At 47.0% G+C, this 24,900-nt stretch overlaps 1 protein-coding gene across 1 annotated transcript in view; it reads right to left on the bottom strand.

Moving 5' to 3' along the window:
* LOC141139002 (omwaprin-a-like) overlaps nucleotides 1-23,287 on the bottom strand; it is a 63,961-nt gene extending 40,674 nt beyond the window's left edge. The window contains exon 1 of the mRNA XM_073624771.1: nucleotides 23,154-23,287. Coding sequence (XP_073480872.1) covers nucleotides 23,154-23,238 — 85 coding nt within the window. The 5' untranslated portion in view covers nucleotides 23,239-23,287. The remainder of the gene's footprint in view (nucleotides 1-23,153) is intronic.
* Between the last annotated feature and the right edge of the window lie 1,613 nt (nucleotides 23,288-24,900).

Consider the following 24,900-nt stretch of genomic DNA (forward strand, 5'->3'; position numbering starts at 1 on the left):
CTGAACACTGTGAGGTGGACGCACCCCACTAACTTGTAGGTTTAGCTGAACACTGTGAGCAGGACGCACTGCACTAACTGTAAATAGTCTAGCTGCCTGACTGTGGTACTAATAGGATCAAAAAAACACCAGCAATTTTCTTCAGGTAGCTGTATATACTGTAACAAGACAAGCCTGCCTGTCAGTAAGAAGATAACAGGAACGGATCTAGCTGAACACTGTGAGCAGGACACACCCCACTAACTTGTAGGTTTAGCTGAACACTGTGAGCAGGACGCACCCCACTAACTTGTAGGTTTAGCTGAACACTGTGTGCAGGACGCACTGCACTAACTGTAAATAGTCTAGCTGCCTGACTGTGGTACTAATAGGATCAAAAGAACACCAGCAATTTTCTTCAGGTTGCTGTATATACTGTAACAAGACAAGCCTGCCTGTCAGTAAGAAGATAACAGGAACGGATCTAGCTGAACACTGTGAGCAGGACGCACTGCACTAACTTGTAGGTTTAGCTGAACACTCTGAGCAGGACGCACCCCACTAACTTGTAGGTTTAGCTGAACACTGTGAGCAGGAAGCACTGCACTAACTGTAAATAGTCTAGCTGCCTAACTGTGGTACTAATAGGATCAAAAGAACACCAGCAATTTTCTTCAGGTTGCTGTAAATACTGTAACAAGACGAGCCTGCCTGTCAGTAAGAAGATAACAGGAATGGATCTAGCTGAACACTGTGAGCAGGACACACTGCACTAACTGTAAATAGTCTAGCTGCATGACTGTGGTACTAATAGGATCAAAAGAACACCAGCAATTTTCTTCAGGTAACTGTATATACTGTAACAAGACAAGCCTGCCTGTCAGTACGAAGATAACAGGAATGGATCTAGCTGAACACTGTGAGCAGGACGCACTGCACTAACTGTAAATAGTCTAGCTGCCTGACTGTGGTACTAATAGGATCAAAAGAACACCAGTAATTTTCTTCAGGTAGCTGTAAATACTGTAACAAGACAAGCCTGCCTGTCAGTAGGAAGATAACAAGAACGGATCTAGCTAAACTGAATACAGTGTATATATATATATATATATATATGCAACACCTGGGATGCATATATATACACAATACACTGTAAGTGCAGCTAACTGACTGACTGTTCTGCCTAATCTATCTAACTCAAATCAAATGTCACTGTCTGTCTCTCTCTCTCTCTCTCAATGAACGCCGGAACACACACTACACAGGGCCGCCGTGCAGGCGGCCTTATATAGTGTGGGGTGTGTACTAAATCCCCTGAGCCATAATTGGCCAAAGCCTCCTTGGCTTTGGCCAATTACGGCTCTCTGTTCAGGCGGCGCTGTGATTGGCCAAGCATGCGGGTCATAGTGCATGCTTGGCCAATCATCAGCCAGTAATGCACTGCGGTGCCGCAGTGAATTATGGGCCGTGACTCGCCACACGAATTTGGCGCGAACGGCCCATATCGTTCGCAATTCGGCGAACGGGCGAACAGACGGTGTTCGAGTCGAACATGGGTTCGACTCGAACACAAAGCTCATCCCTAGTGATGGTACAGAGCTGGAATTGCCTTACATGAAAAGAGATAGCGCCTGGGAACCTGCCATTGTAGTACAGCACATTCTGAAAATTATTGGAAGGGGGCAGAGTCCACTAGACCAAAAGGAAGGAGTTGTAAAGCCAGAAACTTTGACAAGCTTGCATTTAGACGCTGGGCGTGTGGGCAGGGCTGCTGTTAGAAATCATGGGGCCCCATACAGCTTACCTGACTGGGCCCCCTCAGCACACATCTCTATCATGCGTTTTTTTCCCCCCGCCCCAACCGCTTCCCCGTATGCTGCGAGGGGACAACATATGCATAGCATAGTAGCACAAATACCCCCCATCTAAAAATAATTATCTTCTCCCTCCCCTCCTACTACAAATACTCTCATCCCCAGCACAAATCTTTAATACTCTACTCCTCCTACCCCGATTTCTAACCTTTTCTATAGACAGTTGGTGGGAGAGATGCCGCTGCTGAAGGGGTATGGGAGCGTGACTCGGATATACCACTGGATTTCAGATCGGCACTTTACAGAGCTTAAATACCCTTCCTTTGCTGGGGCGGGCAAGCAAACTGCAAAGTTCCGATGTGACAATACCAATGCAGGAGTGCTACAGTGACAGCGTGAAGCTGGAGAGGAATGAGAGCACATCCCGCACCTCCTCCTGGCTCTCCCCTAATTTTACATCCAGCGTTAGGCTGACAGGAGTAGTGATGCCGCTGTCACTACTCCTGTCAGCCTTGTAGCAGCAGAAACGCTCCTCCAGGCACCCTCCAGCTCACATGTTACTGTCACCCTTCTGCTTCCCCGTTGGCCCTGCTCTGTGCCCCTGCCGCCGCCACTGCTGCCTGGATGATTATCCCTGAACAGTCTATATGCCTTCCACGTACCTTTCTAAAGGACTGCTACAGTCCCTCACAGTAACAGCCAGCTGCAGCCCCTCCTTCTGCCCTCAACACTTCCTGAGGGAGCGAGGCAGACAGGCATCCCCTCCATATCACTCTGCCAAGGACAGATAGGCTCTCTCTTTCCCCTTATTTTCCTGCAGCCTGCCAGGTTGCGTGCTCGGATAAGGGTCTGGTATGGATTTTGGGGGGACCCCTACGCCATTTGTTTAAAAATTTGGCACAGGGTTCCCTTTAATATTCATATCAGACCCAAAGGCCCTGGTAATGGACTGGGGGGGGGGACCCCATGCCATTTTTTTCAATGAGTTTTATCTATATTGCCGAGACCCAACAATTCTTTATAGCCGCGATCAGTTTTAATTTTTCCTTTAGAAATGTAATTTTGCTGTGGTACTTTTCTAAACATGGAAAAAATGCGCCACTTTACAGGCATACTATAGACACCCCCCCAGGCATGATATTTAAAGGAATATTTCATTTTTATTGTTTCACTTCAAGCATTAAAAAAATCACTGCTCCCGAAAAAACTGCTGTTTTTAAAACATAATTTTGCATTGATACATAACCTCTGGGGCAGGACCCGGGTCCCCAAACACTTTTTATTACAATAACTTGCATATAAGCCTTTAAAATGAGCACTTTTGATTTTTCATGTCCGTGTCCCATAGACTTTAACGGTGTTCCTGTGTTCTTCCGAATTTTTTGCCTGTTCAGTATGTTCTGGTGCGAACCAAACTGGGGGATGTTCGGCTCATTCCTACTCAGCATAGACAGTCTTCAAGGGATCCCACATCCATAGAAAATTCAATCAGTTACATCAGCATCAGGTGCTTGATGGCTCCTGATCCAAGATTTATTCATTTTTATGAATGTGAGCCTATCAACGGAGTCTGTGGACAGGCACACTCTATGATCTGTTACGAACCCTCCAGCAGCACTGAATGTGCGTTCAGAAAGAACGCTGGATGCAGAACAGGCCAGTAGCTCAATTGTATATTGAGCAAGTTCTGGCCAGTGGTCCATCCTCAAGATCCAGTAACCCAGTGGACGCTCTGTTGGAAAGGTCTCCAAGTCTGCTCTTGCCCCTAGATATTCCTGCACCCTGTAATGCAGATGCTGGCGATGGTTGCTTGAACCAATCATACCTTGGCGCTGAGGACTGAAAAATTGTCTAAAGGCATCGGTCAGCCGGCCACCTTCTCCACCGCTCTTCCTCTGACTGAACGAAGCCTCAGGAACACATTGTCCAGCGTCAGGAAATTGTAACCTCCCAGGGTCTGGAAATGCATTGCACAAACCTTTCTTCAAGGCCTCCAGAAGATGTTTCATCCTCTTCTCCCTCTGCGAAGGCAGGATGAGTTCTGCAACCTTACCCTTGTAACGTGGATCTAGAAGGGTTGCCAGCCAGTAATGATCCCTCAACCTGATACTACGAATCCTAGGGTCCTTTCGCAAGGCTTTGCAGAATCAGGGAGGCCATGCAGTGTAAGTTTGCAGAGGCATTTGATTCTGAGTCCTCTGGGTCACTAAGGATCACATGATCCGTAACAACCTCCTCCCAGCCACGTACAACTCCTTGGGTTTCTGGTGACTGAAAACCATCCCTTGAAGACTGCTGCTGAGTGTTATCCTCCACGTCCATGCTGACACAATCCTCCTCCTCTTCTTCTTCCTGTGTATTTGGTGGGCCCGCAGGAATACTATCTGGATAAAGGGGGCCTTGAGAGGTAAGGAAGTCCTCCTCTTTCTCCCGCTGTTCTGCCTCAAGTGCCCTGTCCATTATTCCACGAAGCATGTGCTCTAACAGGAAGATAAGAGGGACAGTGTCACTGATGCATGCATTGTTGCTGCTCACTATGTTTGTGGCCTCCTCAAATGGTGACAGGACAGTGCATCCATCCTTGATCAGTAGCCACTGGCGTGATGAAAGGAAGCCAAGCTCCCCTGACCCTGTCTTGGTGCCATACTTACTCAGGTACTCATTGATGGCCCTCTGCTGCATGTTTAGTTGCTGCAGCATTGCCAACATTGATTTCCACCTGCTGGGCATGTCACAAATGAGGCGGTTGGTGGGCAGATTGCATTCCCTTTGAATGTCAGCCAGCTGAGCACTGGCTTTGTATGACCAGCAGAAATTACCACAGACTTTTCTGGCCTGCCTCAGGAGATCCTGTAAGCCTGGGTAGCTGCTGAAGAACCACTGCACCACCAAATTCAGGATGTGTGCCAAACATGGAACATGGGTCAAGTGTCCCTGTTGGAGGGCGGAGAGAAGGTTGGTGCCATTGTCGCATACAACCATTCCCGGCTGAAGCTGGTGTGGCATCAATCACCTTTCAGCCTGCCCCTGCAGAGCTGATAGAATCTCTGCCCCAGTGTGGCTCCTGTCCCCTAAGCAGACCAACTCAAGCACCCCGCATGGCATCTTTTTGCCTGAGTGCTTGCGTAGCCCCTTGAACACCTACGGAGCACCACTGGTTCAGAGGACAAATCTGCAGAAGAGGCCATAGAGGAAGAAGAAAAGGAGGGGGTGGAGGAGAGAGCTGTGGCAGAATCACCACTAGCATTTTGGAGGCGTGGTGGCAGAACAAGCTCCAACAATACTGAACCCTGTCCTGCATCCTTCCATGCTGCCAACAGAGTTACCCAGTGCGCCGTGAAGGAAAGGTAACGTCCCTGCCCATGCCTGCTGGACCATGAGTCAGCGGTAAAATGCACCTTACTGACCGCCCTGTCCAACGAGGCCAAAACATTGCCTTCCACATGCCGGTAGAGAGCCAGAATGGCCTTCCGTGAAAAGAAATGGCGTTTTGGAACCTGCCACTAGGGTACAGCACATTCCACAAATTCAGGAAAGGGGGCAGAGTCTACCAGCTGAAAAGGCAGCAGTTGCAGTGCTAGCAATTTGGCCAAGCTAGCATTCAGACGCTGAGCATGTGGATGGCTGGGACAGAATTTCTTTTTACTGTTCAGCAACTGGGGTATCGAAATTTGCCTGCTAAAATCAGATGGTGGTGTACTGCTAGCAAATTGACTGCAAGTACTTGGGACACCTATTGCTATACCTTCATTCCTCTCAGTGCTGGTTTTTGAGAGGACTGGAGGTATAGTGGGGTTGGAGACCCCAGATGAGGAGCAAGGAGAAGTCCGCCTTTTTCTTTGATGTGGGTTTTTCAAGTGCTGTTACCAACGGACTGCATGGGAGGGCGTCATATGTCTGGTCAAGCATGTGGAGTCAGCAGTGCTCTGCACCTGTGGAGCTCTGTGGTGTAATGCAATAGGGTGGCTGCCCTTAAGCTGCCCCCTAGAGGACATCCTGGCTTGTTGGAATTGTGCTTCTTCCTCCTCCTCCTCCTCTCTATCAGGCACCCAAGTAGTCAGTGACTTCATCACCCCCTCCCTCCTCGTCACTGGAGTAAACTTGGCAGTATGCTGTGGCTGGGGGAACATGACTGCCAGTTTCTTGTCCTTCTTGAGCACCCCCTCTCTCTAGGCTCACGTTAATCCCTTCCTCAACCTGGGAACCAACATCTGAGCCTTCAAATCGATGCGCATCCTCCAGCAGCATGTACCCGACACTGTGGTCGAATAGTTCGGCTGACTTTTCCGTGCATGATGGTGGGGCTACGGAAGGAGTGACTGTGGACAAGGAGCCGGTGGAATAGGCCGCTTTGGCAGCTGCATTGGAAGGCAAACCACTCTGAGCCTGAGTGCAGGGCCGGACTGGGCATAAAAACCAGCCCTGGAAATAATTTCATAGCAGCCCCAGTGGCGTAGTGTTGGTTGTCCGCACCCAAGGCAAGTAATTTGCGCCACTAACCCGCGGACATTTAGCACTCCGAGTCCCTTCCACTCATACAGTATATTTAGCATAAGGTACCCTTATGGTACCTCTTAGGATGTACCACTCTTTCTATTTGTTCTCCTTTTCTTCCCTATATATCGCTCTCTATCCATCTGTCATGTTCTTTCCCAACCGCTTTCTTTGTTCCTCCCCCTCTTTTCATTCCTTCTCCTCCTTTTTGTTTTTTTTCCCTCTCTCACCTCTATATCTATACACACACATACACTGTACGTATTTACACCTATATGTATATTGCACCGAATGAATAATTGTCTTTTGGGGGAGGGTGGATTCCAATGTGAAATGTGCCTTGGCCATAGCGCCCACCATAAAGCATTCTCCCTCTGTACTGGTCCAGGACTGGGGGCTGTAATATACTTCTGCTGTGGCAGGTGGGGAAGTGTATACAGTGTGTGTGTGTATCATGTGTGTGTCCTCTCCTGCAGGGATTGCAAACACATTAGAGGAGATGGTCATAGAGTGCAGATGTTGTACAGGAGATGGTCAGAGACTGCAGATATTGTACAGGAGATGGTCAGAGACTGCAGATATAGTACCGGAGATGGTCAGAGACTGCAGACATACTACAGGAGATGGTCAGAGACTGCAGACATAGTACAGGAGATGGTCAGAGACTGCAGACATAGTACAGGAGATGGTCAGAAACTGCAGATATTGTACAGGAGATGGTCAGAGACTGCAGACATAGTACAGGAGATGGTCAGAGACTGCAGACATAGTACAGGAGATGGTCAGAGACTGCAGATATTGTACAGGAGATGGTCAGAGACTGCAGACATAGTACAGGAGATGGTCAGAGACTGCAGACATAGTACAGGAGATGGTCATAGACTGCAGACATAGTACAGGAGATGGTCATAGACTGCAGACATAGTACAGGAGATGGTCAGAGACTGCAGACATAGTACAGAAGATGGTCAGAGACTGCAGACATACTACAGGAGATGGTCAGAGACTGCAGATACAGTACAGGAGATGGTCAGAGACGGCAAACATATTACTGGAGATGGTCAGAGACTATAGATATAGCACAGGAGATGGTCAGAGACTATAGATATAGCACAGGAGATGGTCAGAGACTGCAGTCATACCACAGGAGATGGTCAGAGACTGCAGACATATTACAGGAGATGGTCAGAGAATGCAGACATAGTACAGAAGATGGTCATAGACTGCAGACATAGTACAGGAGATGGTCATAGACTGCAGACATACTACAGGAGATGGTCAGAGACTGCAGATATAGTACAGTAGATGGTCAGAGACTGCAAACATATTACAGGAGATGGTCAGAGACTATAGATATAGCACAGGAGATGGTCAGGGACTATAGATATAGCACAGGAGATGGTCAGAGACTGCAGTCATACCACAGGAGATGGTCAGAGACTGCAGATACAGTACAGGAGATGGTCAGAGACTGCAGATATAGTACAGGAGATGGTCAGAGACTGCAAACATATTACAGGAGATGGTCAGAGACTATAGATATAGCACAGGAGATGGTCAGAGACTATAGATATAGCACAGGAGATGGTCAGAGACTGCAGTCATACCACAGGAGATGGTCAGAGACTGCAGACATATTACAGGAGATGGTCAGAGACTACAGATATAGTACAAGGGATGGTCTGAGACTGCAGATATATTACAGGAGATGGTCAGAGACTGCAGACATAGTACAGGAGATGGTCAGAGACTGCAGACATAGTACAGGAGATGATCAGAGACTGCAGACATAGTACAGGAGATGATCAGAGACTGCGGACATAGTACAGGAGATGATCAGAGACTGCAGACATACTACAGGAGCTGGTCAGAGACTGCAGACATATTACAGGAGATGGTCAGAGACTGCAGACATAGTGCAGGAGATGGCCAGAGACTGCAGACATAGTACAGCAGATGGTCAGAGACTGCAGACATAGTACAGGAGATGGTCAGAGACTGCAGACATAGTACAGGAGATGGTCAGAGACTGCAGACATAGTACAGGAGATGGTCAGAGACTGCAGACATAGTACAGGAGATGGTCAGAGACTGCAGACATAGTACAGGAGATGCTCAGAGACTGCAGACATAGTACAGGAGATGATCAGAGACTGCAGACATAGTACAGGAGATGATCAGAGACTGAAGACATAGTACAGGAGATGGTCAGAGACTGCAGATATTGTACAGGAGATGGTCAGAGACTGCAAATATAGTACAGGAGATGGTCAGAGACTGCAGACATACTACAGGAGATGGTCAGAGACTGCAGATATTGTACAGGAGATGGTCAGAGACTGCAGACATAGTACAGGAGATGGTCAGAGACTGCAGACATAGTACAGGAGATGGTCAGAGACTGCAGATATTGTACAGGAGATGGTCAGAGACTGCAAATATAGTACATGAGATGGTCAGAGACTGCAGATACAGTACAGGAGATGGTCAGAGACTGCAGATATAGTACAGGAGATGGTCAGAGACTGCAAACATATTACAGGAGATGGTCAGAGACTATAGATATAGCACAGGAGATGGTCAGAGACTATAGATATAGCACAGGAGATGGTCAGAGACTGCAGTCATACCACAGGAGATGGTCAGAGACTGCAGACATATTACAGGAGATGGTCAGAGACTGCAGACATAGTACAGAAGATGGTCATAGACTGCAGACATAGTACAGGAGATGGTCATAGACTGCAGACATACTACAGGAGATGGTCAGAGACTGCAGATACAGTACAGGAGATGGTCAGAGACTGCAGATATAGTAAGGAGATGGTCAGAGACTGCAAACATATTACAGGAGATGGTCAGAGACTATAGATATAGCACAGGAGATGGTCAGAGACTATAGATATAGCACAGGAGATGGTCAGAGACTGAAGTCATACCACAGGAGATGGTCAGAGACTGCAGATACAGTACAGGAGATGGTCAGAGACTGCAGATATAGTACAGGAGATGGTCAGAGACTGCAAACATATTACAGGAGATGGTCAGAGACTATAGATATAGCACAGGAGATGGTCAGAGACTATAGATATAGCACAGGAGATGGTCAGAGACTGCAGTCATACCACAGGAGATGGTCAGAGACTGCAGACATATTACAGGAGATGGTCAGAGACTACAGATATAGTACAAGGGATGGTCTGAGACTGCAGATATATTACAGGAGATGGTCAGAGACTGCAGACATAGTACAGGAGATGGTCAGAGACTGCAGACATAGTACAGGAGATGATCAGAGACTGCAGACATAGTACAGGAGATGATCAGTGACTGCGGACATAGTACAGGAGATGATCAGAGACTGCAGACATACTACAGGAGCTGATCAGAGACTGCAGACATATTACAGGAGATGGTCAGAGACTGCAGACATAGTACAGGAGATGGCCAGAGACTGCAGACATAGTACAGCAGATGGTCAGAGACTGCAGACATAGTACAGGAGATGGTCAGGGACTGCAGACATAGTACAGGAGATGGTCAGAGACTGCAGACATAGTACAGGAGATGGTCAGAGACTGCAGACATAGTACAGGAGATGCTCAGAGACTGCAGACATAGTACAGGAGATGCTCAGAGACTGCAGACATAGTACAGGAGATGATCAGAGACTGCAGACATAGTACAGGAGATGGTCAGAGACTGCAGATATTGTACAGGAGATGGTCAGAGACTGCAAATATAGTACAGGAGATGGTCAGAGACTGCGGACATACTACAGGAGATGGTCAGAGACTGCAGATATTGTACAGGAGATGGTCAGAGACTGCAGACATAGTACAGGAGATGGTCAGAGACTGCAGACATAGTACAGGAGATGGTCAGAGACTGCAGATATTGTACAGGAGATGGTCAGAGACTGCAAATATAGTACATGAGATGGTCAGAGACTGCAGACATATTGCAGGAGATGGTCACAGACTACAGATATAGTACAGGAGATGGTCGGAGACTGCAGACATATTACAGGAGATGGTCAGAGACTGCAGACATACAACAGGAGATGGTCTGAGACTGCAGACATATTACAGAAGATGGTCAGAGACTGCAGACATATTACAGGAGATGGTCAGAGACTGCAGATATAGTACAGGAGATGGTCAGAGACTGCAGATATAGTACAGGAGATGGTCAGAGACTGCAGATATAGTACAGGAGATGGTCAGAGACTGCAGACATATTACAGGAGATGGTCAGAGACTATAGATATAGCACAGGAGATGGTCAGAGACTGCAGTCATACAACAGGAGATGGTCAGAGACTATAGATATAGCACAGGAGATGGTCAGAGACTGCAGTCATACAACAGGAGATGGTCAGAGACTGCAGACATATTAGAGTAGATGGTCAGAGACTGCAGACATAGTACAGGAGATGGTCAGAGACTGCAGACATAGTACAGGAGATGGTCAGAGACTGCAGACATAGTACAGGAGATGGTCAGAGACTGCAGACATAGTATAGGAGATGATCAGAGACTGCAGACATAGTAAAGGAGATGATCAGAGACTGCAGACATAGTACAGGAGATGATCAGAGACTGCAGACATAGTACAGGAGATGGTCATAGACTGCAGACATAGTACAGGAGATGGTCAGAGACTGCAGACATACTACAGGAGATGGTCAGAGACTGCAGACATAGTACAGGAGATGATCAGAGAGTGCAGACATAGTACAGGAGATGGTCAGAGACTGCAGATATTGTACAGGAGATGGTCAGAGACTGCAAATATAGTACAGGAGATGGTCAGAGACTGCAGACATACTACAGGAGATGGTCAGAGACTGCAGATATTGTACAGGAGATGGTCAGAGACTGCAGACATAGTACAGGAGATGGTCAGAGACTGCAGACATAGTACAGGAGATGGTCAGAGACTGCAGATATTGTACAGGAGATGGTCAGAGACTGCAGACATAGTACAGGAGATGGTCAGAGACTGCAAATATAGTACATGAGATAGTCAGAGACTGCAGACATATTGCAGGAAATGGTCACAGACTACAGATATAGTACAGGAGATGGTCGGAGACTGCAGACATATTACAGGAGATGGTCACAGACTGCAGACATACAACAGGAGATGGTCAGAGACTGCAGACATATTACAGGAGATGGTCAGAGACTGCAGACATATTACAGGAGATGGTCAGAGACTGCAGATATAGTACAGGAGATGGTCAGAGACTGCAGATATAGCACAGGAGATGGTCAGAGACTGCAGTCATACAACAGGAGATTATCAGAGACTATAGATATAGCACAGGAGATGGTCAGAGACTGCAGTCATACAACAGGAGATGGTCAGAGACTGCAGACATATTACAGGAGATGGTCAGAGACTACAGATATAGTAAAAGAGATGGTCAGAGACTGCAGACATATTACAGGAGATGGTCAGAGACTGCAGACATAGTACAGGAGATGGTCAGAGACTGCAGACATAGTACAGAAGATAGTCAGAGACTGAAGACATACAACAGGAGATGGTCAGAGACTGCAGACATACAACAGGAGATGGTCAGAGACTGCAGACATATTACAGGAGATGGTCAGAGACTATAGATATAGCACAGGAGATGGTCAGAGACTGCAGTCATACAACAGGAGATGGTCAGAGACTATAGATATAGCACAGGAGATGGTCAGAGACTGCAGTCATACAACAGGAGATGGTCAGAGACTGCAGACATATTACAGGAGATGGTCAGAGACTGCAAACACATTACAGGAGATGGTCAGAGACTATAAACATATTACAGGAGATGGTCAGAGACTATAGATATAGCACAGGAGATGGTCAGAGACTGCAGTCATACCACAGGAGATGGTCAGAGACTGCAGATATATTACAGGAGATGGTCAGAGACTACAGATATAGTACAAGGGATGGTCTGAGACTGCAGACATATTACAGGAGATGGTCAGAGACTGCAGACATAGTACAGGAGATGGTCAGTGACTGCAGACATAGTACAGGAGATGATCAGAGACTGCAGGCATAGTACAGGAGATGGTCAGAGACTGCAGACATAGTACAGGAGATGATCAGAGACTGCAGACATACTACAGGAGCTGGTCAGAGACTGCAGACATATTACAGGAGATGGTCAGAGACTGCAGACATAGTACAGGAGATGGTCAGAGACTGCAGACATAGTACAGGAGATGGTCAGAGACTGCAGACATAGTACAGGAGATGGTCAGAGACTGCAGACATACAACAGGAGATGGTCAGAGACTGCAGACATACAACAGGAGATGGTCAGAGACTGCAGACATATTACAGGAGATGGTCAGAGACTATAGATATAGCACAGGAGATGGTCAGAGACTGCAGTCATACAACAGGAGATGGTCAGAGACTATAGATATAGCACAGGAGATGGTCAGAGACTACAGTCATACAACAGGAGATGGTCAGAGACTGCAGACATAGTACAGGAGATGGTCAGAGACTGCAAACATATTACAGGAGATGGTCAGAGACTATAGATATAGTACAAGGGATGGTCTGAGACTGCAGACATATTACAGGAGATGGTCAGAGACTGCAGACATAGTACAGGAGATGGTCAGAGACTGCAGACATAGTACAGGAGATGATCAGAAACTGCGGACATAGTACAGGAGATGATCAGAGACTGCAGGCATAGTACAGGAGATGGTCAGAGACTGCAGACATAGTACAGGAGATGATCAGAGACTGCAGACATACTACAGGAGCTGGTCAGAGACTGCAGACATATTACAGGAGATGGTCAGAGACTGCAGACATAGTACAGGAGATGGTCAGAGACTACAGATATAGTACAAGGGATCTTCTGAGACTGCAGACATATTACAGGAGATGGTCAGAGACTGCAGACATAGTACAGGAGATGGTCAGAGACTGCAGACATAGTACAGGAGATGATCAGAAACTGCGGACATAGTACAGGAGATGATCAGAGACTGCAGGCATAGTACAGGAGATGATCAGAGACTGCAGGCATAGTACAGGAGTTGGTCAGAGACTGCAGACATACTACAGGAGATGATCAGAGACTGCAGACATACTACAGGAGCTGGTCAGAGACTGCAGACATATTACAGGAGATGGTCAGAGACTGCAGACATAGTACAGGAGATGGTCAGAGACTGCAGACATAGTACAGGAGATGGTCAGAGACTGCAGACATAGTACAGGAGATGGTCAGAGACTGCAGACATAGTACAGGAGATGATCAGAGACTGCAGACATAGTACAGGAGATGATCAGAGACTGCAGACATAGTACAGGAGATGGTCAGAGACTGCAGACATAGTACAGGAGATGGTCATAGACTGCAGACATAGTACAGGAGATGGTCAGAGACTGCAGACATAGTACAGGAGATGGTCAGAGACTGCAGACATACTACAGGAGATGGTCAGAGACTGCAGATACAGTACAGGAGATGGTCAGAGACTGCAGGTATAGTACAGGAGATGGTCAGAGACTGCAAACATATTACAGGAGATGGTCAGAGACTATAAACATATTACAGGAGATGGTCAGAGACTATAGATATAGCACAGGAGATGGTCAGAGACTGCAGTCATACCACAGGAGATGGTCAGAGACTGCAGACATATTACAGGAGATGGTCAGAGACTGCAGACATATTACAGGAGATGGTCAGAGACTACAGATATAGTACAAGGGATGGTCTGAGACTGCAGACATATTACAGGAGATGGTCAGAGACTGCAGACATAGTACAGGAGATGGTCAGAGACTGCAGACATAGTACAGGAGATAATCAGAGACTGCGGACATAGTACAGGAAATGATCAGAGACTGCAGACATAGTACAGGAGATGATCAGAGACTGCAGACATACTACAGGAGCTGGTCAGAGACTGCAGACATAGTACAGGAGATGGTCAGAGACTGCAGACATACTACAGGAGCTGGTCAGAGACTGCAGACATAGTACAGGAGATGATCAGAGACTGCAGACATAGTACAGGAGATGATCAGAGACTGCAGACATAATACAGGAGATGATCAGAGACTGCAGACATAGTACAGGAGATGATCGGAGACTGCAGACATAATACAGGAGAGGGTCAGAGACTGGAGACATAGTACAGGAGACGGTTAGGGATTGCAGACATGTTTGATTCAGGAGATGGTCAGAGACTGCATTTAAAGCTGAATTCAGTGTACAGGTATATAGTATTGCAGGGTTGCTCCACTCTATTTAATCCATCTCTGCAAGATCAAGTCAGTCCTTTTCCTTTGAAAGTACATCCAAGTGACAGAAGAAAACATCACATCCAGTTTCCAAAATACAAATTTTCTTGCAAACACTGAACTGCTCAAGATTAGATGAGGACAGTAACCATTTAATAGGTCTGTGAAGCTTTTAGCCTGATCCAGCAGTAAATCCTCAAAAAAAAAAAAAAAAAACATCAATCTGTGCAGCACACACAGCGCTCTGGCTAAATAGCTGATTATAAGCTGAAATGTGTCCCTGGTCTCATAGAATGTGTCCCTGGTCTCATAGAATGTGTCCCTGGTCTCATAGAATGTGTCCCTGGTCTCATAGAATGCGTCCCTGGTCTCATAGAATGTGTCCCTGGTCTCATAGAACGAGTCCCTGGTCTCATAGAGTGCGTCCCTGGTCTCATAGAATGTGTCCCTGGTCTCATAGAATGTGTCCCTGGTCTCATGGAATGCATCCCTGGTCTCATAGAATGTGTCCCTGGTCTCATAGAATGTGTCCCTGGTCTCATAGAATGTGTCCCTGGTCTCATAGAACGAGTCCCTGGTCTCATAGAGTGCGTCCCTGGTCTCATAGAATGTGTCCCTGGTCTTATAGAATGTGTCCCAGGTCTCATAGAATGTGTCCCTGGTCTCATAGAACGTGTCCCTGGTCTCATAGAATGTGTCCCTGGTCTCATAGAATGTGTCCCTGGTCTCATGGAATGTGTTCCTGGTCTCATAGAATGTGTCCCTGGTCTCATAGAACGAGTCCCTGGTCTCATAGAGTGCGTCCCTGGTCTCATAGAATGTGTCCCTGGTCTCATAGAATGTGTCCCTGGTCTCATAGAATGTGTCCCTGGTCTCATAGAACGTGTCCCTGGTCTCATAGAATGTGTCCCTGGTCTCATAGAATGTGTCCCTGGTCTCATAGAATGTGTCCCTGGTCTCATAGAACGAGTCCCTGGTCTCATAGAGTGCGTCCCTGGTCTCATAGAATGTGTCCCTGGTCTCATAGAACGTGTCCCTGGTCTCATAGAATGTGTCCCTGGTCTCATAGAATGTGTCCCAGGTCTCATAGAATGTGTCCCTGGTCTCATAGAACGAGTCCCTGGTCTCATAGAGTGCGTCCCTGGTCTCATAGAATGTGTCCCCGGTCTCATAGAATGTGTCCCTGGTCTCATAGAATGCGTCCCTGGTCTCATAGAATGCGTCCCTGGTCTCATAGAATGTGTCCCTGGTCTCATAGAATGTGTCCCCGGTCTCATAGAATGTGTCCCCGGTCTCATAGAATGCGTCCCCGGTCTCATAGAATGCGTCCCCGGTCTCATAGAATGCGTCCCCGGTCTCATAGAATGCGTCCCCGGTCTCATAGAATGTGTCCCTGGTCTCATAGAATGTGTCCCTGGTCTCAGAATGCTGCTGAAGTGTCTTCCAGAGATCTTATCAGTGTGATCAGACAATGTGCAGGTCAGGTTAGGCAGATAAAAAAAAGTAACCAGGGAGACAAGAATGAGGGGAGGCTGATTGGTAACCTGCACACTGCCTGATCACATAGATATCTGGAAGACACTGCAGCTGGCCAGCAACATGTAACTGTGCTCCAGACCATCCTGTTTCTTCCTTTTAGCCAGAGTTGTGTGTCCTGGAGAACTTGCATTATTGCAGTCATACCTCCTTGTATCTCCCTCCTGGCGTCCCCATTCAGTCTCACTCCAGCACTTACAGTCAAATGTGAGCTGGGGAGGGCTACACTGCCTGCTGATTGGCTGTGGATGGACGGGAGGAGAAGCAAGTCCTCCCTTGTACTCCCATAAGCAGCGTTATTGGCTGTGGGTTCCCTACTAAACCTACTACGAGAAATGATCAGTCCACTGCTCAGAGAACACACGGTGACCATGCTCCCTCCTACCTGCATTATCCTCCTGCACACCACAGACCTGCCTGCAGCATGATAGCCACGTGCTCCTCTGTCCCTCCGCTGCTAGAATTCATTTCCTCAGCCAGCCCCGCCTCCTGTTCACAGCTCCTAGCTGACAGCGGCCACAAGGCAACCAGCCTACCGGGAAATCTCCCGCTATCCGGTAGGCCAGTCCGGCCCTGCCTGAGTGACGGAGGATGAGGAGGATGAGGACGGCTTTGTTATCCACTCCACCAACTCTTCTGCATATTTTGGCTCAATAACACGGCCAGCAGCAGAAAAAAAGGACAAGCGTGCCCCATGACCACCTGCAGAGGATGCACCGTGTCCATGACCAGCACTGTTGACTGTAGACACAGAGCCTGCTTGCCCTCTTTAATGGCCTGTGAGCGTCTGCCTCTCCTTGGTGGCATTCCGGACATGATGTTTATTTTGTTTTGCAACACCACACTACACTGTATTAGATACTGTGTACACCACCAGAAGTGTAGTAGCAACTGTACTACAGCTGCACTGTATTGTGTACTGTGTACACCACCAGAAAAGTAAGTAGCAACTGTACTATGGCTGCATTGTATTGTGTACTGTGTGCACCACCAGAAAGTAGTAGCAACTGTACTACGGCTGCACTGTATTGTGTACACCACCAAGTAGAAAAGAAAAGTAGTAGAAACAGTACACCATCGAATGCACTGTAGATGTAGATACACTGGATGCAGAGTATATATATATATATATATATATATAGACTGTCTATATATATATATATATATATATATATATATATATATATATATATATATATATATATATATATATATAGACTGTCTATATATATATATATATATATATATATATATATATATATATATATATAGACTGTCTATATATATATATATATATATATATATATATATATATAATATATTAATACACTGCCTACACTGACTGAATATAGAGTAAACACTGAATTTATAGGCTATGCTAAATGCAGAGTATTAATATATATATATATATATATATATATATATATATATATATATATATATATCAAATACACTGCCACTAACTGAATAACCTGCCTGCTTAATCTAAATCAAGCTATCTCTCTGTCCACACCAACAACACTACACCTGGCCTCCATTTAGGCAGCCTTATATAGTGTGGGGCGTCCTGCCTTTGGCCAATTATGGCTCTCTTAGCAGAGGGCGCTGGGATTGGCCAAAGCATGCAGGTCAGGTGCACTGCGATTTTGCAGTGTATTATGGGACGTTCCTCGGCGCTTGAATTTCCCACGAACGCCCCATAATGTTCGCTGTTCTGCAAATGGTTGAACATCGAGCTAATCCCTAGTGCTGAGGACTGGGAGTAAATGGGAGCATTGTGAGGACTGGGAGTAACTGGGAGCATTGTGAGGACTGGGAGTAACTGTGAGAATTGTGAGGACTGAGTAACTGGGAGCATTGTGAGGACTGGGAGAAACTGGGAGTATTGTGAGTGCTGAGGAATGGGACTAACTTGGAGCATTGCGAGGACTGGGTGACTGAGGGTATGGTGAGTACTGAGGACTGGGAGTATTGTGAGTACTAAGGACTGCGTAACTGGGAGCATTGGGAGTGCTGAGGACTGACAGTAACTGGGAGCTGAGGACTGGGAGTAATTGGGAGCATTGTGAGGACTAGGTAACTGGGAGCATTGTGAGGACTGAGTAACTGGGAGCATTTTGAGGACTGAGTAACTGGGAGCATTGTGAGGACTATGTAATTGGGAGCATTTTGAGGACAGAGTAACTGGGAGCATTGTGAGGACTGAGTAACTTTGAGCATTGTGAGGACTGGGTAACTGGGAGTATTGTGAATACTGAGGACTGGGAGTAACTGGAAGCATTGTGAGTGCTGAGGACTGGTAGTAATTGGGAGCATTGTGAGAACTAGGTAACTGGGAGCATTGTGAGGACTGAGTAACTGGGAGCATTTTGAGAACTGAGTAACTGGGAGCATTGTGAGGACTATGTAACTGGGAGCATTTTGAGGACAGAGTAACTGGGAGCATTGTGAGGACTGAGTAACTTTGAGCATTGTGAGGACTGGGTAACTGGGAGTATTGTGAATACTGAGGACTGGGAGTAACTGGAAGCATTGTGAGTGCTGAGGACTGGGAGTAACTGGAACATTGTGAGGACTGGATAACTGGGAGTATTGTGAGTACTGAGGGCTGGGAGTAACTGAGAGCATTGTGATTGCTGAGGGCTGGGAGTAACTGGGAGCATTGTAAGTGCTGAGGACTGGGAGTAACTGGGAGCATTGTGAGGACTGGGGTATTGTGAGTACTGAGGTCTGGGAGTATTGTGATTATTGTGAGTACTGAGGACTGGCAGTATTGTGAGTACTGAGGACTGGGAGTATTGTGAGTACTTATGACTGGGAGTATTGTGAGTATTGTGATTACTGAGGACTGGGAGCATTGTGAGTACTGAGGACTGAGTAACTGGGAGCATTGTGAGGACTATGTAACTGGGAGCATTGTGAGGACTGAGTAACTGGGAGCATTGTGAGGACTGAGTAACTGGGAGCATTGTGAGGACTGGGTAACTGGGAGTATTGTGAATACTGAGGACTGGGAGTAACTGGAAGCATTGTGAGTGCCGAGGACTGGGAGTAACTGGAACATTGTGAGGACTGGATAACTGGGAGTATTGTGAGTACTGAGGGCTGGGAGTAACTGAGAGCATTGTGATTGCTGAGGGCTGGGAGTAACTGGGAGCATTGTGAGGACTGGGGTATTGTGAGTACTGAGGTCTGGGAGTATTGTGATTATTGTGAGGACTGGCGGTATTGTGAGTACTGAGGACTGGGAGTATTGTGAGTATTGTGATTACTGAGGACTGGGAGCATTGTGAGTACTGAGGACTGAGTAACTGGGAGCATTGTGAGGACTGAGTAACTGGGAGCATTGTGAGGACTTGGTAACTGGGAGCATTGTGAGAACTGAGTAACTGGGAGCATTGTGAGGACTGAGTAACTGGGAGCATTGTGAGGACTGGGTAACTGGGAGCATTGTGAGAACTGAGTAACTGGGAGCATTGTGAGGAATGGGTAACTGGGAGCATTGTGAGAACTGAGTAACTGGGAGCATTGTGAGGGCTAGGTAACTGGGAGTATTGTGAGGACTGAGTAACTGGGAGCATTGTGAGGACTAAGTAACTGGGAGCATTGTGAGGACTGAGTAACTGGGAGCATTGTGAGGACTGGGTAACTGGGAGCATTGTGAGAACTGAGTAACTGGGAGCATTGTGAGGAATGGGTAACTGGGAGCATTGTGAGGAATGGGTAACTGGGAGCATTGTGAGAACTGAGTAACTGGGAGCATTGTGAGAACTGAGTAACTGGGAGCATTGTGAGGACTGGGTAACTGGGAGCATTGTGAGGAATGGGTAACTGGGAGCATTGTGAGGAATGGGTAACTGGGAGCATTGTGAGGAATGGGTAACTGGGAGCATTGTGAGGACTGAATAACTGGGAGCATTGTGAGGACTGGGTAACTGGGAGCATTGTGAGGACTGAATAACTGGGAGCATTGTGAGGACTGGGTAACTGGGAGCATTGTGAGGACTGGGTAACTGGGAGCATTGTGAGGACTGGGTAACTGGGAGCATTGTGAGGACTGAGTAACTGGGAGCATTGTGAGGACTTGGTAACTGGGAGCATTGTGAGAACTGAGTAACTGGGAGCATTGTGAGGAATGGGTAACTGGGAGCATTGTGAGAACTGAGTAACTGGGAGCATTGTGAGGGCTAGGTAACTGGGAGTATTGTGAGGACTGAGTAACTGGGAGCATTGTGAGGACTAAGTAACTGGGAGCATTGTGAGGACTGAGTAACTGGGAGCATTGTGAGGACTGGGTAACTGGGAGCATTGTGAGAACTGAGTAACTGGGAGCATTGTGAGGAATGGGTAACTGGGAGCATTGTGAGGAATGGGTAACTGGGAGCATTGTGAGAACTGAGTAACTGGGAGCATTGTGAGAACTGAGTAACTGGGAGCATTGTGAGGACTGGGTAACTGGGAGCATTGTGAGGAATGGGTAACTGGGAGCATTGTGAGGAATGGGTAACTGGGAGCATTGTGAGGAATGGGTAACTGGGAGCATTGTGAGGACTGGGTAACTGGGAGCATTGTGAGGACTGAATAACTGGGAGCATTGTGAGGACTGGGTAACTGGGAGCATTGTGAGGACTGAATAACTGGGAGCATTGTGAGGACTGGGTAACTGGGAGCATTGTGAGGACTGGGTAACTGGGAGCATTGTGAGGACTGGGTAACTGGGAGCATTGTGAGGACTGAGTAACTGGGAGCATTGTGAGGACTGGGTAACTGGGAGCATTGTGAGAACTGAGTAACTGGGAGCATTGTGAGGAATGGGTAACTGGGAGCATTGTGAGAACTGAGTAACTGGGAGCATTGTGAGGGCTAGGTAACTGGGAGCATTGTGAGGACTGGGTAACTGGTAGCATTGTGAGAACTGAGTAACTGGGAGCATTGTGAGAACTGAGTAACTGGGAGCATTGTGAGGAATGGGTAACTGGGAGCATTGTGAGAACTGAGTAACTGGGAGCATTGTGAGGGCTAGGTAACTGGGAGCATTGTGAGGACTGGGTAACTGGTAGCATTGTGAGAACTGAGTAACTGGGAGCATTGTGAGGACTGAGTAACTGGGAGCATTGTGAGGACTGGGTAACTGGGAGCATTGTGAGAACTGAGTAACTGGGAGCATTGTGAGGAATGGGTAACTGGGAGCATTGTGAGGAATGGGTAACTGGGAGCATTGTGAGAATTGAGTAACTGGGAGCATTGTGAGGAATGGGTAACTGGGAGCATTGTGAGGAATGGGTAACTGGGAGCATTGTGAGGAATGGGTAACTGGGAGCATTGTGAGAACTGAGTAACTGGGAGCATTGTGAGGGCTAGGTAACTGGGAGCATTGTGAGGACTGGGTAACTGGGAGCATTGTGAGGACTGGGTAACTGGGAGCATTGTGAGGACTGAATAACTGGGAGCATTGTGAGGACTGGGTAACTGGGAGCATTGTGAGGACTGAATAACTGGGAGCATTGTGAGGACTATGTAACTGGGAGTATTGTGATTGCTGAGGGCTGGGAGCATTGTAAGTGACAAGGACTGGGAGTAACTGGGAACATTGTGAGAACTGGTGGTATTGTGAGCCCTGGGAGTATTGTGAGTATGGTGAGTACTGAGGACTGGAAGTAATGTGACTGGGAGAGGATACTGGGGACTGTGTGATCAGGGACAGAAGGAGAGGATACCGGGGACTGTGTGATCAGGGACAGAAGGAGAGGATACCGGGGACTGTGTGATCAGGGACAGAAGGAGAGGATACCAGGGACTGTGTGATCAGGGACAGAAGGAGAGGATACCGGGGACTGTGTGATCAGGGACAGGAGGAGAGGATACCAGGGACTGTGTGATCAGGGACAGGAGAGGATGCCAAGGACTGTGTGATCAGGGACAGAAGGAGAGGATGCAAAGGGCTGTGTGAACAGGGGGCAGGAGAAAAGGATTCTGGGGACTGTGTGATCAGCAAGGTTATGAAGTGGCCCAGCCAGTCTCCAGACCTTAATCCTACAGAAAATTTACGGAGGGAGCTGAAACTTCAAGTTACCAAGAGAGCCAAGAAACTTTAAGGATTTGGAGAAGATCTGTAAAGAAGAGAGGACCAAAATCCCTCCTGAGATGTGAACAAACCTACAAGAAACGTCTTACCTCTGTGCTTGCCACAAGGGTTTCTCTACCAAGTACTAAGTCATGTTTTTCTTGAGGGATCAAATACTTATTTTACTCACTAAACTGCAACTTAAAGTGGAGGTCCACCCTAAAAAAAAAATTGCATAAAAAAATTCCTAAAAAAATGGAGGAAAAAAAAAATGTAACTCACGTGAAATGGCTGTTGCTAGGCAGTCTTCCTAATCTGCCTCTTCCTACACCATGGTGATCTTCAGTCTTCTCCTCCCTTGTTATGGGAACTGTGTGTGTCCCACAACACATCGCGTCCCATTCACAAAGTGCTGCGCGAGTCGCGCATGCGCAGTAGGAAACGGGCAGTGAAGCTGTAAGGCTCCACTGCCTGTTTCCCTTAGTTAGGAAGGCAGTGCCGGGACCCGAGAGCCGAGGGACGGGTCGCCCTTGGGCGGCCGACATTGCTGGCACCCAGGACAGGTAAGTGTGCTTATTTAAAGTCAGCAGCTACAGTGTTTGTAGCTGCTGACTTTAATTTTTTTTCCCCGGTCGGAATCCCGCTTTAATTTATAGCATTTGTATCATATGTTTTTTTCTGAATTTTTGGTTGATATTCTGTCTCTATCATTTGAAATACACCTATGATAAAAATGATAGACCCTTCATTTCTTTGTAAGTGGGCAAACTTACAAAATCTGCAGGGGATCAAATAATTATTTCCCCATTGTATGTGTGTGTATGTGAGCTAGGGACTGTAACAGCCTTGAGGACAGGGAGTGATGTAAAGGAACACTATGTAGAGTTCTGTGTAAATTGTCAGCTCTGTATTAATACCTATAGTAACTAAGAAAAGAGGGAAGGAGAAGAGAGGTAAATGAAAAGAAATTGGAGCTTTACCAGGAGGAGGCATGGCTGCATCAGTCACATCTTGAAGTAGGACCATCCCCAGGAGAATGGTGAAAGCGATCACTGTGGCCTTCATGTTGCTTTTTGGAGGAATATGATTGCTCCTGGGTCTACAGCTGGAATTTATATCCTAATTTCTGGCAGGGGGGATCTGACACGGGTTATTTATTTCTTAGGCATTGTTCAAGTTTAACAATAGGCTTTCTAAGTCTGAGGTCATTCGAACAATGGTCCAATATATTAATGCTTTTTATTCTTTACCCAATACCTCCCTTCCTCCAAGCCAAGAACAAAATGTAAAAGTTAAAAATAAATATCTTATGATATTGGGGATGTTTAGCTCTCGTGGTAGATGTGTTTTGTACAGTGAGTCTATGGCAGACAGGGACTATAGTTAAGGGCCTGGTAGCCCACTTTTATTAAAAAAGAAACAAAAAAAGTCTTTATGACACAGGGTTTCCAACGCAGGAGGTTTCAGCTTCACACAAAATGAAAAAATGCCGAGCCACCTGGCTCGGAAGCTCACTCAGCTTTCATTGTAGTACCTTGCTGACCATGTCCACTTTTAGCTCCTAGGCAGGGCCGTGTTTAAGGCAGGGCAAAAGGGGCAGCTGCCCTGGGCCCTGTCGTTGTTGTGGGGCCCAAAGCTGCTGCCTCATATTTGCCAACTATGCTGGTTGAAATTCCCTTGTCCCTTGAGGTTTTAGTCCCGTGCTGTGTCCCGATAACTCAGTGTGAAGTGCTGCTACTAATGCTGCCCAGCTCTGCCCTATTGTTGTGTACAGATGACTCACCTGCAGACCCTGTGTTTACATGTAAATAACCGGCATTGATATGTAAATAGCGGCTGCATTCATCTGTAAATAGTGGCGGACCAGCGAAATTGATATGTAAATAGAGGTGGCATTCATATGTATATCATGCCCCCTGAGGGTAGCGTGGGGTGTGCAGAGGAAGACAGATAAGGAATTACAGTTTGGGTGCACAGGTGAGCAAGAAGGGGGTGTATGGAGGTAAGGAAGGTAGGTGCAAAAATGAGCAGAGGAGGCAGGTAGAGTTAAAGGGGGGGAGGGTTGGCGTAAAGAGGATAGGGAAGTTTTGGGGTGCAGAGGTTAGCATGGGTTTTAGGATGCAATGGTGTACTGACAGGGTGGATAAAGATGTAAGTCGTGTGAAGGGTAGCCCATTCATTTCAATGGGCTGCTCTATGCGCTACAAATGTGTAAGAAAATCCCTAACCCTTTTTCACAGGGTTGCACAGCACATGTCAGCAGATTCGTGAGGGTGTCATTAACAATTTATGGCATTGCTGTGTATCTGCTAAAGGACAGCATGTTTCTGTGGTGTCAGGAAAGCGATTTTGCATGCGTTCCCGACACACAAAAATGTGAACGCAGGCTAAATGTCTCAGTTACATTGGTGGTCAGTGTAAATCTTCTTATTACATTGGGTCTTGGTTTACAATCCTTTCATTCATACTAGTGGCCAGTGTGAAGGTTCCCCTTACATTAGTGGTCAGTGTATATCCCTCTTTACATTGGTGGTTACTGTGAATGCTCCTATTACATTAGTGGTCAGTGTAAATCCCCATTACATTGGGGGCCAGTGTTGAAACGCCTGTATATTGGTAGTTGGTAAAAAAAAAAAAAAATCAGCATTGCCATTGATCACACCCTCCCCTCAGCACTGTCACTGATCCCAGGAGTTCTAGGATCCCTAGGAGTTTTCTATTGATGGG

Source organism: Aquarana catesbeiana, linkage group LG04 (assembly GCF_042186555.1).
Source record: "Aquarana catesbeiana isolate 2022-GZ linkage group LG04, ASM4218655v1, whole genome shotgun sequence".
Taxonomy (NCBI): Eukaryota; Metazoa; Chordata; class Amphibia; order Anura; family Ranidae; genus Aquarana; species Aquarana catesbeiana.